Genomic DNA, 17,168 nt, shown 5'->3' with positions numbered 1-17,168 from the left:
AATAAAAATGAGGGGGCAATGGGGATGGAATTTGGACAGATTTTGATACCCGTTATATTGCTATAAATACCTAGTACGGATCATTTCTTAAGTTGAAAGCAAGAGGAATTCCAGCAATCCTTGCATTTACAAGAATATAGCATCAGATCAAAACTTGACACTTCCCTTTGACCAAAATTAAAAAAGAAAAAAAAAAGTCTATTACTCTATTATTACCCTATTTTTCTTCCCTGTTGTCCTACAAGTAAGGAAAACAGGTCAGAGAGGGTAGGATTTTCAGTAGTGTGTGTCAGCATTCTCTGCATCTTTGATAAAAGCCAGCTCCYAAGTTAGGAAGATTATTTCATAGAGTGATCCTGTCCCTCTGCAGCAGGAGGTAACCTYACTGTTGAAAATCCCTTCAAGGCAAAAAGATCATGGGGATAAGAAGCCATAAAAAATGGTAATAGCCTGACCTGCTTGCCAGCTGCATCAGTATTCAAGTAATGTTTAAAAGTACCTTTGTGGGATGTCAGAGTCKTGCAGGGTCAGAACTGGCTTATTTTAACTAGTGTAATATGCACTTTGAGATATCTGCTTGTTTAAACTAAAAATAAGCAAAACATCTAAAGCAAACAGGAGCAAAGGAAAGGTCTAGGAAAATTCTCAGCATCAGTATTAGACCGCAGAGCGTCTTTGTGACACTGACAATTGGACATCCTTGCCTTTCGCTTTTAATGCATTAAAATACCATGAAATCATGCAGTCAGTTCAAATGAGTATTTTAAGAGTCCAGTTTTCTTGGAAGTTAACCAGATCACCAGCACAACACTGGAGAAAGCTGATCTAATGCTTCACTTAAAGAATCTCTTTGAATAAAAATAAGAAACACAATTCCACAAACAATTCCAATTAAAGATACAGAAAAGAGTGCTTTTTCTCAGTGTTTTTTCTTACATAGCCTTTGGGGTGGGGGGAACCTTCCATTATCTCTTCCTCTACAAGCATACTAACAAGCCGGATTAGATTGCTATCCTCCCTCTACAGGAATCTAAGCACTTCCTGAATCTGTTTACAGGGCTTGGGGGCAGGGGATTCCCTCTCCTAAATTTCAGAACCATCTGAAGTTTCGGCATCTGTTTGTTTTGCCTCGTTTCTCCTCTTCAATTTGTCAGTTCCTCCTGGCATTTCACAGGCCAACACTAGTTTGAAAATTGCAGTTTCAGGAAATCTCTGGACTTAGCACAGCTTCACACAGGTYATCTCCTCCATGCCCTTCCCACATAGCTTCCTTTATCTTCAAATGTATAAAATCACAGTTTGCATAACATTGTTTGAAAGAAAGAAAATAAAGCGCRCACACACACACCCACACACACATACATTGTATTGGTGAACACTATACACTAAATATATCTTTTGAACAGCATAACAGATATTTCGGCCTACTGTAAATTGAACACATGGGGAAGGCTGAATTTTTATGGTTGCCATGCAAGCCACCTTCGAGACAAAACAGATGAACCCACCCAAGAGCAAATGGAGCTTCTCTGCTCAAGTCATCGGACGAATATTGCCTTTCCAGATCAGACTGACACGTCACCAATTCAGGCAATGTGCAGAACCACACTGAGTTGCCTCTGTATCAGTCCTCTGAATTCAAATGCTGTTAAATCAAAGGTGGAAGAGGGTATTTGACTTGCCTTATTATTATGATAGGTATATATTTTAATAAAGCTTTGAGTTTCAATTTACTTCTAAAACCTTGCCCTTTGAGAACACACCCTTTCAGTTGACACTTTTTTAGACTTCTCTTCCTTTAAAATTCTCTTCTTTCATTTTGCTGTTCTTTTCCAAACATCTATCAGCAAACTTGCTCTCTTCCAGCAGAAAATGGGGCTGGTGGACTCAGGCTTTCACTGCACCCGCTCTGTGAAATTCTCTGGGAAAACCCCTCGGCATTGGTCAAGTTCCTTGTGCTGCATCCAGTCGGATTCCTTCACGCCCATGAGCCATCCTTCATCCTGTGAGGAGAACACAGAGATCAGATACTGAAGGACAGGCAAGAGCAGGAATTCTCTGGGGSAGTGCAGGCCTAGGAGATGTCAAGGCAGATCAAAGCCATGCTCATAGTTGGCTTGGAGATGATCCAGGAAGGTTGGGGAAGGGGGAGGAAGGCTCCCTGGGGAAGACTTCCTTCCACTTCTAAACAGTGAGAAAGTCAAATCCACAGGAGTCAGTACCAAAACTTTTATCTGATGCAGTATCTCTTGGGACAGTGAAATATTGCAAACAATTATTAAGATGCAYGTTATAATTTATACTCACAGAAGCAGGAGAAATTCTGCTATTGAAAGTCCCTGGAGCTATGGCATGAGAATCATCTAACYGACCCTACCTACCACTTGCTAAACTATCAGGGTCTAGCACTCTCCATGGCAAGAAAACAGATGGGAACCTCCATAGTGCAATTCATCCCTTTCATCCGGGGCACAGATCTTAGAAAAAGGTGAATAATCTCCTAATGATAGAGTTCATTTCCTGCTCTAGTCAGGACATTGGATGACTTGCATTTGAGAGAGCTGAAAGAAGCAAAATGAGTCTTGCTTGCAATGCTAAAAACCCCTCTATGGAAATGGGGAGTTAAGGGGCCCGATTTATCTCCCCCAAAGCCTCAAAACTGCTCAGCTTGACACAAGGTGTAGTTGGCAAACTACAGCCTGACAGTCTGTGTTACACACCATGTGGAACTCCAGGTCTCTCAAGAGGTCCTCCATGGCCACCAAATCTGTGATCTATAAATCAAGATGAATTTCTCTGAGGCAAGGAGAGTCCTGCCTGTTAGAACCTGCCCAAGAGGAAAATCAGACTTCCCACCTTATCCCTGTTCTCTGCAGTTTGTCCAGCACTGACAGTTCTGCTTCATCTAAAGCATGTGTGGGACAACAGATACTCAAGGTGGGAAGGCTGCCCTGTTTGTAGCTCAGCTGTACTCAACTCTRTGCCTAACTTGGAGCTGTCAACAAGGAAGCATCCCATTAGCATGCAGAAGTGCCCACTCAACATGAGTCACTAGCAGTGGAGCAACATTTGGGTTAACATTGCAGCACAGGGAGACAGAGCTACACGAAGGGTGGCTGCCTCCAAACACTGCAGCTGGCTTTGCATCCCCCCTCCAGGCAAAGCATGCAGTAAGCTCTCGTGGAGATTTGCCATCGCACTCAACGACACAGCTTGCCAGGACAGAAATGCTCAGACACCTAGTTGCTCTAAGCTGGGGCAGATGGGACATGCATGTGTGCACTTCTTTCATGGAGCTGGCAGGAGTCACCTGCAAATTGACCCAAGGTCGAGRAACGCCTCACTTAGACTTGGTCTTTAAAAACATACCTGCATGGCAGCCCTTCWCAGAGGACAAGCTGCGAGGCAGACGTGGCTGCTCATTGCCATTTTACAGCCTCTGACCTCTTGCCCTTTTGTCCATCTGATGTGGCAGAAGGTCAGACCGGCCACCGCAGTCCACGTTCTCTGCTCTTTACAGACAGGGTTGGTCGCCTGAAAGCCAAGCCTTATCCTGCCAGAGATTTGAGCATTGAACATAAGATGGAAGCCCATCTGCAGCAGGCAGCTGCAGGGGCTGTGGGGGGACTGACACACCATCAGTCAGGAAGAGAAAAGATGTTGGAGGTCGCTGGGCCCAAGTGTCTGGAAGGGAACTTCTAGCTCACAGCACAGCAAGGGCAGAAGATCATCCATCTACTCATAACATCTGTGTGATACARCATAAATCCCTCCCACCACATTCAGCTACAAGAGTCTTCTTCAACTCCAGGGATTAGAGACTAGGGCCTGGGTTCACTCTTATTGATCTTGGACAGCTTAAGTATTAAGCTAAAAGTATTGCTGCCCTCAGCTCCTCCCAGCAAGGGAGATGAATCCAGGCTGGGCTCATCTACCCACAAACTGGCACCTAAGCTGCACAGTGGAAATATGGTCACAGTCTATTTCCCTAAGCCTCCTCCATTCCCTTGCACAGTCCATGCACTTGTAAATACCCAATGCTTTCTGGCTGAATRTGGTCAGGGTTAGGGAAATGAGCTGGAGCACAGGATACACTGTTAGAGGGCTTCAGTGCAGCTGCAGCATCATGTTAGCAACACTCAGAGCTCACCCTCTGCAGCTTGGAGAGTCTCGARTTCATGGCTGTTGCCCCCACATCCAGCTAGAGTGCAAACATAGGGCATTGAAAAAACTCTGCTCAATAAATGCCATCTTCTACCACTGAAACTAGAGGAGCTCCCACTCATTTTCCATCCAGGAGGATTTCTGTGAAGGAAGGGCTCACAAAACCTTGGCCAGAACAGTCCCCATCAGAGAGCTTCAGAAGGAATCACAGCTTCTCCCCACATACCCTTCCCCCTAGAGCACCTAGCTCTACAGGAGTAGTCAGCACATCATAGTTCCCATTTCACAAGCAGTAGCAATATGATTAACAAAGCCAACAGGTAAGTCACAAAGATGAACACATCATTTGTGGCCATGGAAGTAAACCATCCTCCCTTTAACTCTTAAAGAAATCAGACCTCATCTGGGCTCATCTATGTCCACTGATCTGCTGTCCTCTSAATCAATTTGGAGAATGTCTTTCCTTTGCAAACTAAAGCCTGGCAACTTGAACCTGAACAAATTTTTACAAAACTACCATCTCCCTCAGCCAAAACAATGAAATTGCTCCATCTATCTGCTGGAAACCCTCAAACACAGCAAGCAGTGAKGATTTACTCAAGGCTTTTACAGATAGCTCAGATTCAAGAACATCATTGCCAGCTAMATTCAGGTTGAAGCTGGAAAGGGAGATGGTTCTTTGGAATTGAGCATCCTCCTCCAGCCTTTGGTTCTGCTGCCATCTCCTGGCCAAACGCTCTTTTGGAAACAGGCACTGCTACACAGAGTGCAAGACAACATCCATGGCAAGCTGCTTTCTTAGTGCTCCAGCATTTCTCAGAGAGAGAGAGAAAGCATCACCATATGGAGTGGGTTACTCCTACCAACGCCACAGTCCACACTGCAGTGATCGCAGAGGATGTTCATCAGGTTTAGAAGCACCAAGAAGGCTGAGTAGGGACTCTGCTGGGCTTCCTGATCAATGAAGCCATTAACTTGGCTCAAATGCCCTGATAAGGACCGGAAGCCCTAGCTATTTCAATGCTTTGTACAAGGTAATGTCCACTTTCCAATCACAAGCAGAGTGCTCCACTGTTGCAGGAAGCCAACCTCAAGCTCAAAGACAACCCACCTCTCCAGCCAGCTCCCAGCCACAAACTGATGGCTCTGCATCCAGCCAGCAGACTGTTAGTGGAGGAAGAAGCAGCTCTGGAAACCTCCCAACACCCTCCCAGTTCATCCCAGCCCCAGGATCMCCCACTCACCTGGTCCTCAGGGTTCTCAAATGGAATCACAAGCACAACATCCCCAGCCTTCAGCTGCAGCTCATCACTGTCAGTGGCTGTGTAATCATGCATGGCCTGGACCTAGGAGGAGGGGAGCATTTTGGTGAGATCAGCCCTCTCCCACCCAGCTCTGTACCGTCTAACACAGCTCCCTACTCTATTTTCAGGATGATTCAGGTTGGAAGGCACCTTGGAAGTCCTTGGATCCAACTTGCTGCTCAAGGCAGGGCAGGCTTAGATCACAAATGCCTTATTACATGGAAATAATCACCTCCCTCAAATTAGTGGCTATATGCTTGTTAATACAGTCCAGTATGTGCTGGCCCTTGCCACAAGGGCATCCTGGTGACTCGTCTCATTCAACTTCTCATCCATCCTCCAGAACCTTTTTCAGAAGGCTCGAGTTCCCATGCTACGGGTCTAAATTCACATGGGGTGGAAAGTCAGTATTTACCCAAAAGCTGTCCTGTACTGTTTTTGCAGCTGGACTGCCAGAGCATTAGGGATTACAGTCTCCTAGCCCAGTCACAGCAAGAAGAGGAAACATAAAAGCATCAGTTTGAAAGGTCTGCTCTCTGTAGCCTTGTTTCAAAGGTCCAACATCAGAAGAACCTCCTGGGGGAAGATGCATCAAGAGATCATATCCTGCCATGTTTTCTCTTTGGTATTCTGCCTAATTTGTATCCACATCTGTGTTACAGCTTTTCCGCTTCAAATCTCATCTCTCCGCTTTAAGATCTACCGCCTGTAACCAATCCAAGTGTTCTCCCCAGCTTTGCTACTCTTTCAGGTTTGGTAGCATGTCCCTGACTCATGGACATCGCTGAAACAAAATAAAAGCCTTCCTACAGCAGTATAAACAAACAGAAAATGAGACTGTGGCCTCTCACTTCCAGGACACAATGCTCATTATTGTCCTGTTGCCATATTTYATAACTCATGTTAAGCTAGTGGCTCACCCTTACTTGAAATTACTTCTTCCACACTTTCGAAACAAGCTGCAAGTGGTTTGCTGCATATTCAGATTCCCCATGAAGCTTTGCTGTTTAATCTTATATTTTTTCCATTTTTATCACAACTTTCTAATCTCCCTCCAAAGGAAATCCTATCCTTACTGGTGTTTCCAACCCCAACAATTTCTGCTGGCAAAGTTTCACTTGCTGCTCGCACCAAAGAGCTTAACCTTTCCAGTTTGGAGCCCAACTTCCCATTTACCACCCAGAGTCTGAAACTGATACCACCACCCTGGAGATCAGAAATAGCTGCAGAGAGAGAAGGAAGGGCTGTGTTTTACATCACAGCCAGACATTTACATTACAGTGCTTTTACGCTGTCTTTTGAAACACCTGGAACTGAATACAGCTAGAAGCCTGTTGCTGGAGAGCACCAGGACCTCTCCTTCAACTTCTTTTCATCTCTTCAACGTGGCTCCCATGACCATGCTGAACAAAATAATTAATATAATTAATTGGGTACAGGGAAGGCTCACACTCACCTTGAAAAGAAACCCCGGGGGCATGTCAGCTCTTTCGGAGGAGGCGCCTCCTTCCACGGTGCCATTGACAGTAGCAGGGAAAGTTTCCACAACCACAGCAGGCAGAGAGCTCTGGTGTTGGGCAGCAGCCAGGGAAGGAAAAAAGCACAGCTGAGAAAAGAGACTCTAAACTGGCAGCTCCTGCTCCCACCCTGAAGGATCCTCACTAAAGACTGTCCTAAACCCCAAGCCCATTCAAGGTGGCAGTGGGTTTTCCCAGTGCAATAATCAGTGACAAAAACACCCCAATGACAGCAGAAGTGGCAGTGAGAAAAAGCAGGACTGGTGACTGGTGTCTTCCTTCAGGCTGCAGCAGAGATGATTTTAAGGGTTTTCCTGGGAATGCACTGCCCAGCGTTTCCCATTCAGCGCCGCCACCACACAGTTCTTGTAGAGCCTCTGTAGAGCAGACAAGTCACAACAGAATGGCTGGAGAAACSAGGCACGAGACGGGACTTATTCCTGCCCCCTTAAAAGGGTGGCAGTGTCAGAAAGACAGAAGAAACCTGGAGATTCAGAATCAACCAGCGGAGGACAGGAGGAGAAAGCAAGCAACAGGCAAAGAGGAACCCCGGAGAAAGCCTAAGCCTAAACACAGCACCTATGTGCTGCCTTCAGGGTACAAATGAAGGGATGAACAGACAGTTTCTTTATTAAATCTTCCTGCAGAGCTTCTCCCTAAGCATCAAACAAATCCTGGCTTTAACGTGCACAGTAAAACCCAAGTCTGGCCTCTAACAGGAGGGCTGTAACTGCTGGAGTGGCAGGGATGTGTTTTTTCCAAGCACTCGCGCGTGTCTCTTTCCAGCCCAGTCTCCCGCRTGTCTCCTGTACCACAAAGGAACGTGAGAGAGAGGAGGGACCACATTCCTTCCTGGTGCTTACTGAGGCAGATCCTGAATCAGCTTCGGCTTTAGATGCTTCGGCTCCGGCTGCTGCTTCTGATCCAGCTGCTTCGGCACCTGCATGAGCTGCTTCTGCAGGCTGCAACACAAAAGCCACCCAGGTAGAGTTATGCCCATTACAGCTGAGCGTGCAGAAACTGCAGCTTAGTCTGCCCAAGAGTCCAATGTTGTTGACTGCTGCCATCTGCTGACAAATAGGTGAGGAACTTCAGGTTCTTGCTAGGCCCTTCCACCTCCTTTCTCTGTAACCTTCCGAAACAGCAAAGCCCTCGTTCCCTCACCCCACCTGCACARCCGACAATATTCCAGAAAAGAAAATCACACTAGCTCAAAAACCCTGCATGCCTCTTTCTTTCCAAAACCTAACTTGCACACCTACTTTACAGATGCACTGCATCTATTACCACATCCGAGTTTCCCACTTCTAAAATAGGTGAATACACAAGCCTAGTTTTAAGTCAAGAGACAAATAGCTCTAATATGCTAGTTCCAAGGACTGATAATCAAGGAATACTAAAGCCCTCACATGCTCCTAGAAACAGAGGATGTCAGCCCTGAGTCAGACTAAATTGGAAAAGTGTGCTATTTTTTCCCCAACTTGCTCTGTGGATAGAGCAACTATCCACAACTATGTGGGATCCACAACTTGTGTGTGGATCCCACATAGTTGTGGATTTGGATTTTGCTCTTAATATTCTGTCCAAAAGAATTTGCTAGGAATATTCTGCATGGTGTGAACACACGCACACATTTGTGTAGGTGAGGAGATTCTAACACATAAAAGCTGCAACGACCATGAAGAAACATTCATCAGCACCTAGAAAGCACTGCCTGCCAGAGGATGTTCTTGGAACCCTGAGGATTATGGTTTCTGAACACAACAAGAGACAAAGCAAATACACACATGTGATATACATGGGGCTGTTCAACCTTTATTCTTTCTCTGCCGAGATTGTGTTAACTCTTCTGTTGCAACACAGAATTACACAGGTTCAYTTGCCCCTGCCTTAGCCTCCCCGAAGATGTTGGACAGAAGAGTCGTGCACTAAACCTATTCAGAGAAGTTGCATTCAACTGGGCTCAGCTGAGAAGCAAGTTCTAAAAGAGTATTAAACCAGCTTGTATTGAATCATACAATAGAATCATCTCCCATCACTTCTACACTACTTCTAGACATTTTCATTTTGGTGAACAGATGAAATAAGGACTCTATAAACTGTCCTCTATCACAGAAAGGAAGGCAGGTGCTTTTAAGAGATGATTCAATGGGCATAATAAGGTTCCTATTCTGAACAGCTTTAATCTCTTTAGTTCTCTTAAATATCCTCGCATCTACCAACAGAAATTCCAGGAGCAGAAACTTAGCTATATCTGCTAGCACTAATGCTGYTGATTGCTTCCTTTGGAGATTCACCCAGCAGCACCTAGATACACTCCCAACAAGAACCTATGGGTCTAGCCCACAGAATCATATGATGGCTGAGGTGGGAAGGGACCTCTGGAAAATATCTAGTCCTACTCCCCTGCTCAAAYAGTGTCACCTAGCGCATGTTGCACTGGATTGCTTTCAGAAAACTAATCCTACAAAGCACGTGTTCCCAGGCTCAACTGAGCAGGGAAAACCTTGCTGTCTACCAAATTTACTATAAAACTAGATACTTTCTGGAAACCTGAGTTCTGCAGATATTCCTCATCAGCACTATGGGGTGATTGAAGCCCAGACAGTCTCTGAACTAACCCCAAACCTCTCCCTTCATCTTCACTCCCATGAGAACACTCTCTGGCAAGACGACACATGGATAAACCATTTTATAAATCAGATCCTGCATTAGCATTTGCTTCCTTCACAAATTCCTTCTATCTCACTTCTCTCATCACATCTGGGCTGGCCCCAAGCCAACTTAAGAGTCTCCATGTGTCTTTGAGCAGACTTACAGCACCAGACAGACCAGCAAACTTCAACACAACATTAATGGTGAGCGTGGCCAGAGGAGGCCCAGCACTGTGCAAAGCAACACCCACAGCATCCCATAAATCAACATCCATCTGGCTGCTAGCAACACACTGGCATGACAACCAGAAAGCTGCTTAGAACATATCTTGCTTATTGCTGCTGTAAATACCTTTAACAAAACTCCTCCGTTTACCCTTTAGTTGCCCCAATTTTGCCATTTAACACTTTTTTTTTTCTATCTTACCATCGTCTTTCTCATGTCTCTGCATCACCATGTTCCCAGGYCTATACTGCTGGGCCACATTAAAAATAGTAGAGCTGTGACTGCCCATTCTGCAGGTGACAGCCACAGATGCCTTGGAAGTGGTAACAAAAATGCATATATATGAAATGCTACAAAGGTTTCTCCTCCCTAATTAGATTCCCTCCCAGGCTGCTTTCTATTCAGATTCAGTAAGACTAGGGATAGGTGCCAACCCCAGGCTATCTTGCTCAGTATAGTTTTTATTATTGGGACAAGTGAGAAAATGCTCACACTGAGCTACAGATTTTTAAGGACAGCTAATTTGCAAAAACAGTATTTAATAACCAGAGGAACACAATCCAAATTAATTTGCTGGATTCCAATAATGGGTATTTTCATGTCAACTACCTATTTTTCTATTTTAGGTACCTGCAGGCATCTCAAGGCCTATACAAGCATTTCTAGCCATGGGAAGATAATCGAGGTAGAACTGCTCGCTGCTGCTGCTGGCTTTGAAAGCCGTATGTGCTTCAAGAGCATCATCATATGCACCAGATGAAAGCTGACTGTCTGCAGAACCAAGCTCTCCTGCATCCCAGGTTCTCTGCAGTTAATTAACCTCATGGCACGTGGGAATACGCACCCAACTCAGTACTTCTGTTCATACCAACAGCTACAGCAAACGCTTCAGGGGGCTTTTCTGSAGAGCAAGAGGAGGATTCCTCAGGCATTGGGAGCTCTGCTTTTCAAATAATATTGTCAAGATGAAAGTTGGCACAGTGAGGGCAGCTTGTCTATTCGCTCTCCTCCATTGGTAATACCATCCTTTGGGTCAAATCTGTTTCCTATATGAGAGGAAGAGTAAATATGGTTCAAAAATTCTCTTACCTCCCAGACTGTAATATTAAGCATAACTCAGATACATCTGAGGATRTGTTTCCCATCATTTGTTTTCCAATGACATAAACCTAAAATTCGAGAATCTGCAAAACTGTTCAGAAATCTTAATATAGGGGTATATAGGGTCTCACCCAAGATCTGTCACATATCAGCCCTTCAAGCTCTCTAACTCATGTGACCACCAGRTATCTAAAGCCTGCTAACACCTAAAGCTGTTAGGTGTCTCTAAATACACCTGCTAGGGGTACTTATATTTACCCGTGCATCATCATCTAGAATCCTCACACCTGGATCTCCACTCGAGTTCCCTGGTGGTCTCACATACACAACTCATCATCACAAACTCCTGCTCACATTCTGACCAGAAACACCAATGCTCTTCAGTATTTCAAGCCTCCTTTCTTCCAATAAAAAATAAAAAAAGCTATCTTTCTTCCAAGAAAAAAAAAAGTTTTATTTAATAACTAAAACACCTWCTGCCTCCCACAAATGACAGACAGAAAACAGCAGGTTTGAGAAGCTCTTTTGTTCAAGCAGCTTCTGCAGTCACATTCCGTCTAATAGCCAGAATTGAGTAGGGCAGTTCGTCTTCTCCTAATCTTTACTTGCCTTTGAGGAAAGAAAGTAATAAGCTGTCATTTTGTGACCCTTAGGGACATATCAGCACCTCCTCCTGCCACCACAGCAATACTGAGAGGTAATAAAGACAGTTCTGCTTTCTAAACACACGAGAAACCCTCTAAAAGTCCAGAATCCAACATTTTTCAGGCATCCACTTCGCTGCATTGCTCTGCTAGCAAGATATAGCCATACCTCAGCTACACTCACCCGCTTGTAATGCATGAGATGCAAAAACAGATTTTTCCTTTTTTTTCCCCTTCTTTCCTTCTTCTTTTTTTTTTTTTTTTTTTTTTTTTTTTTTTTTTTTTTTTTAAAGACAGACTGACAGTAGACGTAAGTGGAAATAACAGATGTTAAACACTGATGACTGATAAAATGCACAAGAGAAACTTCTCTTTGGGCAACCCCCAGGTCCATGCGAAGGAGCATTGGCCACAATGAGTCTTTAGGCCAGGCACTCAGCAAGGATAAAGTTTGCAGCCTCCCAAATACGTATGTGCAAGGTACAGGCAGCAAGGACCAGAGGCAGGTGAACATAGGGGCAGTTGAGAGGTATATGCGTTACATACAGTGAAGACCAAGAGGATATACAGCAGTCAGGAGCAAGACAACATGAGGCCACAGCGGGGTTCAGCTTCATGCCAAGGGAAGGACAAGCAAGCCACTAGGGAAAGGCAAGGGKGTTACCTGCTGGTGGAGGGAAAGGGCCAGACCTGACTTACAAACAAGTCAGTCCTGGGACTTGGTGAAAGACACAAAAGTGGGTTCAGCAGCACATGGAGCAGCTCTGGGTTGTGTTACAGAGAGGGAAAGGAGAACAGAGGACGCACACACAGATGGTGCTGGCACATTCACAGTATATGGTGAGAGGAGAAAGCTATATGAAGTTCTTACCTCCCATAAATCCCAAGGTAAAGACTAAGCATGTCAAAGAGCAACAAAAATAAAAACATATTTATACGTGATTATTTCAGGGAGTACAAACATTACATCAGACTGAGGCAGATGTACACATTCAACAGCACTTATGAAGCATTTTAAAGTTTTTTTAGTACATSAATCTATATACTTCTCCCATGGCAAAGCCAAATCTAAGCACCCAGGCATCTAAGTAATTCCTACTTCTGGTATGGAAGGCACACAGCCAAGCCACATTCACTTATCAGTGGTAGACCACACAGAAAAAAAATATCTTGMGTCTGGGGTCTATCACTGTTAATTATGATTCAATGACCTCATAGCCCACAGATTGGGCATCATCACAGTAAGATTACAATYTGGACTCAGTAGTGAGATATCTTAACCTCTTTGCCACAGTGCTCCGCACAAAGCAAATTTGACACCATTGAAGACTAGGTGGTTTGTGATAGATGTACAGCTGTGTTTGCTATTAGAAAGCATTTATTTCAGACCCTTTAGTGACTTCTTAACTTAATAGTGAATACATTACTAACAAAACTCAGCTAATGTTAAGCAGTTTTGAAAACACCACTCCATGTAATATTGTTATTTAATGGAACAGTAACAAATTGTTTCATTTTAAGGCAAATTTATACTAATCCAATGACAATATACCTATTATCTTTGTTTTAACTGGTGTTCTGATGAAAGAAGAACCCMGTACAGAAGAAAAAATGCCATATTCTGGTTTGTATCTAGCTAGCAAACATATATATTCACTACTCATATCCACTGCTAGGCTATGACCTGGCTCATCGGGTGACTACCTGATCCTCCCTGGACTTGCACATCCAGCAGAGAYGGCCAAAAGGTGCCAACCTGCAGAGTACAGGCCTGGGCATCTAGCCCAGCCACTCAGAAGCTCAGGTCCACATTAAAACTCATGTGGGTGCAGGTCCTGCCCCCTGGGCATCAACTCAGTTACGAATCGAGAAGGAACAATGATAGGAACTAACCTGGGAGGCAGGCGTGGGGGTCTTCCCCACAGTGGCATCTGGCTTAATGGGATCAAAATCCAGATCCAACAGGCTGGCTCCCTCCTGGAAGGGCCCAGGGGCATCAAACTTGGTAGCAGCGAGGAAGAAAAGCGGTACGAGCATTAGACACACACGTACACACACAGGAGAGAGGGTAGTGACATCCAGGAGCTAAGGCTGTGAGCGCAGAAGACACAGGGAGCACAAACACGTGGCGTGACTGCTGACTGCTCAGTACCTGTGATCATAGGCAGAACAGCATGGAAACCACTGCAAACCAAGCTCCTCTCTTCCTTGGGACTCAAATCTCATTCAATTTCTCACCTTCCCAAGCGAGCTCACGGTGTAAGCGGCTGACCTGCTATGGTCAAAARAACCAGGCTTCTGCAATGCAGGTCTGAGGCACCCTATCAGAGCTACTCCCCAAAGGTCCTACTTCCCTCTAACACAAACAGATACAGAATTAAACAACTCACCGCTACCCTAAAGATTTCAAATCATTCAATCATTCAAATTATTCCCAATCCAAAATTTGCTTTTTCCAGTACTATTCCATTTCAGGATATTCAAGAATCACCCACACGCTAGCCTAACACAGAATAAACTTGAGAGGCTTTGCTATTCTCTTCAAAGTCATAAGAAGTTCCTTTGACTCTGAATAACACACCAGAAGGACACTGATGATATATTTACTGACAACCATTAATAGAAGAGTCACAACAAGTGAATGAATCATCAATATCCCAAAACTGAACTATCACTTCTCATTTTTAGATTCAACGCAAACACTGTGAGACACCTYCCTTCTAGTCAGCTTCAGAGGAAGCTGTTCAGATCAGAAGTCCAAGCAGATTTGCCTTTTTTCCACTAACCCTACAAGGTTGCTGGCCCTACTGCTTCCAACCATCTTTCCAACAACACACTAGGCCTGCCAGGTCAGTTCCTGCAGTTATTTCACAGTCCCGCCATGGAAAAATTCCTGGAAGGTACCAAGGGATTCAATYATGAGAAAGTCCTCTGTATGTGATCTGCACGGCTAGCATCTTCTCCTCTAACTTCCTCTTATTCTGATTCTTAACAGGTTGTCCTTATGMACGTTTTCTGCTCTTTTGGATATCCACAGGCACGGAGACAAGGAACAAACTCTTTCATCCCTGGAATAAATCCTCACCAGCAATCTAAAATCCACTGGTATCCCAATACATTGCTCCATCCAGGCCTCCAGAGAGATTCAACCCCAGTCCTTATGTTTCTTGGCAGCAAGCCACCCAAACTTCTAGTCATGGGACACCTTTACCCACCACTTAAGACCTATACAGAAGGGTTAGCACCCCTTAATTTTACCCAGCTCTCTCACAAGACAGTTCACTGGAGCAAAGACACCTGACACAAACCAATGCACTTAATACTAAAGGTTGCAGGGTTCTCCAGGAAGGTTGTTCTGGCAGGAATGGTTCTCCCTCAGAAATCTCATCTGTTTGAATGTCATAGCAGATCCCATCCAGGGTCAGGACACTGATCAGATGCAGAAGAGGATATTTGGCTAAGGGCAGGCATTTACATGGAAAAACATGATACAAACCACATGGCAGACAGAGCCATCCATGATGATACAGGAGAAAAGTATAGGAGAAGAGTAGAGTTGCTCCGCTGCCCATGGCTTCCCCTCTTCCAAAAGTGCTGCCAGAACAACTGCCTGCTCTGTTAGCTTCACCTATTGCCTTGAAAACTTTTGACACAGCTCTCCTTGCCTTCCAACACTGTCTCTGCTCCTCAGCAGCTGGGTGGAAGGTGGCAAACCAGAGGCAGTGGAAGAGCATGACACATGGAAAAGTTAAGGAATGAGTAACAGATGAGCATTACTAGAGGCAGTACTTATGCTTTAAGCATTTCAGAAATATATATGTATATATATAAAAATGTATGCTTGTATCTATTAAAAAAAAAAAAAAAAAAGATGCAGGTATCTCATGATGCAGCCAGAAAACTGGTCAGGCTCTTGTATTTACACAGACTCTCATTCTCATAGATCCAAAAAAGAATTCCCCACCCGGATCCTCTCTCTCTCTCTCTGTAATATAAATCAGAAGGAAAGAGAAGAGGAAAACTTATTACTTGAAATTGTTATTCCATTTTCAGAGCTACAAAATGTGCCATATCACTGAAAGAGCTGTTGGTTGACAAAGAGCAACARACTGAAAAAGAGCAACAGACAATGCTAAAAGCCCTGAATTCACAACAGGCATTATTTAGAAAAATTACTAACAATRTTTGCAAACAGTAAAAAATTGGTGCCTTCTTCAGCAGTTGCATCCCTCCGGTTTCTTCCACACATGAAGCTCTGAAGGGGCAGCACACTGGCTGAAGCTGCTTTCTAGTGATCCTTCCTCCTTAGATGACTTCCCATTCCTCTGTCACCTGAGGTCCAATAGTGACCTTCCCTTCTCCCTTTGCCTGACCAGGTTTCATGGCATGACACCTCCAAAGAGAGGAAAGGACAAAAGAAGAAGTTCACAAGCAGACAAGTATAAGGCAGGGCATAGCAGCTAACCTGCGAGGGGGTTGTCACACTTATCTCGGGGACAAAATTGTCATCAAACAGACTGATGATGTTCTCCTGCTTGATCTCCTTGGAGGGGGTGACTTTTGGAGGCGGAGGCACCGGAGGCCCTTTCCTCAGCTGCATGCAAGCGAGCACACGGCCACAGCACAGATGGTGACACCCAAAAAAACCAAAGACAGGAACCAGGTTAGTCACAAAAACTGRACGGGGGGAAAATCAGGGGAATTGGGGAAACTGGACATACAGAAGGGTTCTCCATCTCTCCGGATGGAGTTGTGTGGGAGGGGGAAGGGTAGAACAAAATAAAACAAAACAACCACACGCCTCCAGAGAAGGTTTGGCATCATTAGTTACACTTCAGCTGTGGGCAAGTCTCTCTCTCTGCAGAGGAGAAGCGTAACAAAATTAATATGCATTGACGGGACATGCATACGTAATTAGAGCATGTGCAACCTTCCAGAAAAACACTGGGAAAGGAACGTATCAGTTACTGGGAATGCAATTCAAGAGACCAGACCAGCACTGCCTTCCTTTGCTRTACTTACCAGACCCAAGGGAATGAGAGAGAAAACTTAATTTCTCCTGTTATGGATAGATGTCTRTGTGGTCAGATTCTAATCTGCCCAGGAGTGACTTCCAGATATCCAGGTAGTGTAAGAAATATCAAGAGGAGCTCCTCACAGAGCCYTACCCCATCTTAGCTTTGGGTGAGAACAATTCAAGCTTTTGAGAAGCCATGGCTGCTGCGGGCCCAGTTCTGCTCTCAGTTTCACCAACAAGGAACAGCACTGACACTAAAGGAGTCACAAGCACTACCCAAAGTCAAAGGCCAGAAAAGGCACAGTGAAGTCTGATCCTGTGCCCCTAATTCACCCTAACACCTCCTATCATGATGGAAGGACTCAGCCTAACACTGCGCCCACCCATCACGGGCAGCTGTGGTAGATCCCTCTTGAAGATCAGGCCAAATCAACTACACCCTTTCCATGTTTTAATGTGTGCAGGGCTCATCACTCATTTCTAAATCAAACTAATCCTCATGAAGATGCTACTATGTTAAAACAGAACAAGTACTCTTTTT

The 17,168-nt window shown here is 44.7% G+C and overlaps 1 protein-coding gene across 5 annotated transcripts in view; it reads right to left on the bottom strand.

The window, feature by feature from the left end:
• Window positions 1–131: 131 nt before the first annotated feature.
• Window positions 132–17,168, bottom strand: part of BIN1 (bridging integrator 1) — an 83,172-nt gene continuing 66,135 nt past the window's right edge. For 2 of the 5 annotated variants that reach the window (XM_026053813.1, XM_026053821.1), the window contains 5 exons: window positions 16,076–16,204; window positions 7,849–7,947; window positions 6,925–7,035; window positions 5,409–5,510; window positions 132–2,003 (listed from right to left, as the gene is read on the bottom strand). In XM_026053813.1, the coding sequence (XP_025909598.1) occupies window positions 1,896–2,003; window positions 5,409–5,510; window positions 6,925–7,035; window positions 7,849–7,947; window positions 16,076–16,204 (549 nt within the window). In that variant the 3' untranslated portion in view covers window positions 132–1,895. Of the gene's footprint in view, window positions 2,004–5,408; window positions 5,511–6,924; window positions 7,036–7,848; window positions 7,948–12,481; window positions 12,506–13,503; window positions 13,612–16,075; window positions 16,205–17,168 lie in introns of all 5 variants that reach the window. The other 3 variants (XM_026053829.1, XM_026053835.1, XM_026053804.1) reach the window with 2 other exon arrangements.

The sequence above is a fragment of the Nothoprocta perdicaria genome, unplaced genomic scaffold (genome assembly GCF_003342845.1).
Source record: "Nothoprocta perdicaria isolate Ctin4 unplaced genomic scaffold, notPer1 scaffold_0, whole genome shotgun sequence".
NCBI classification, from domain to species: Eukaryota; Metazoa; Chordata; class Aves; order Tinamiformes; family Tinamidae; genus Nothoprocta; species Nothoprocta perdicaria.
The sequence above is the reverse complement of the archived record's forward strand: the minus strand, read 5'-3'. Positions and strand labels throughout refer to the sequence as shown.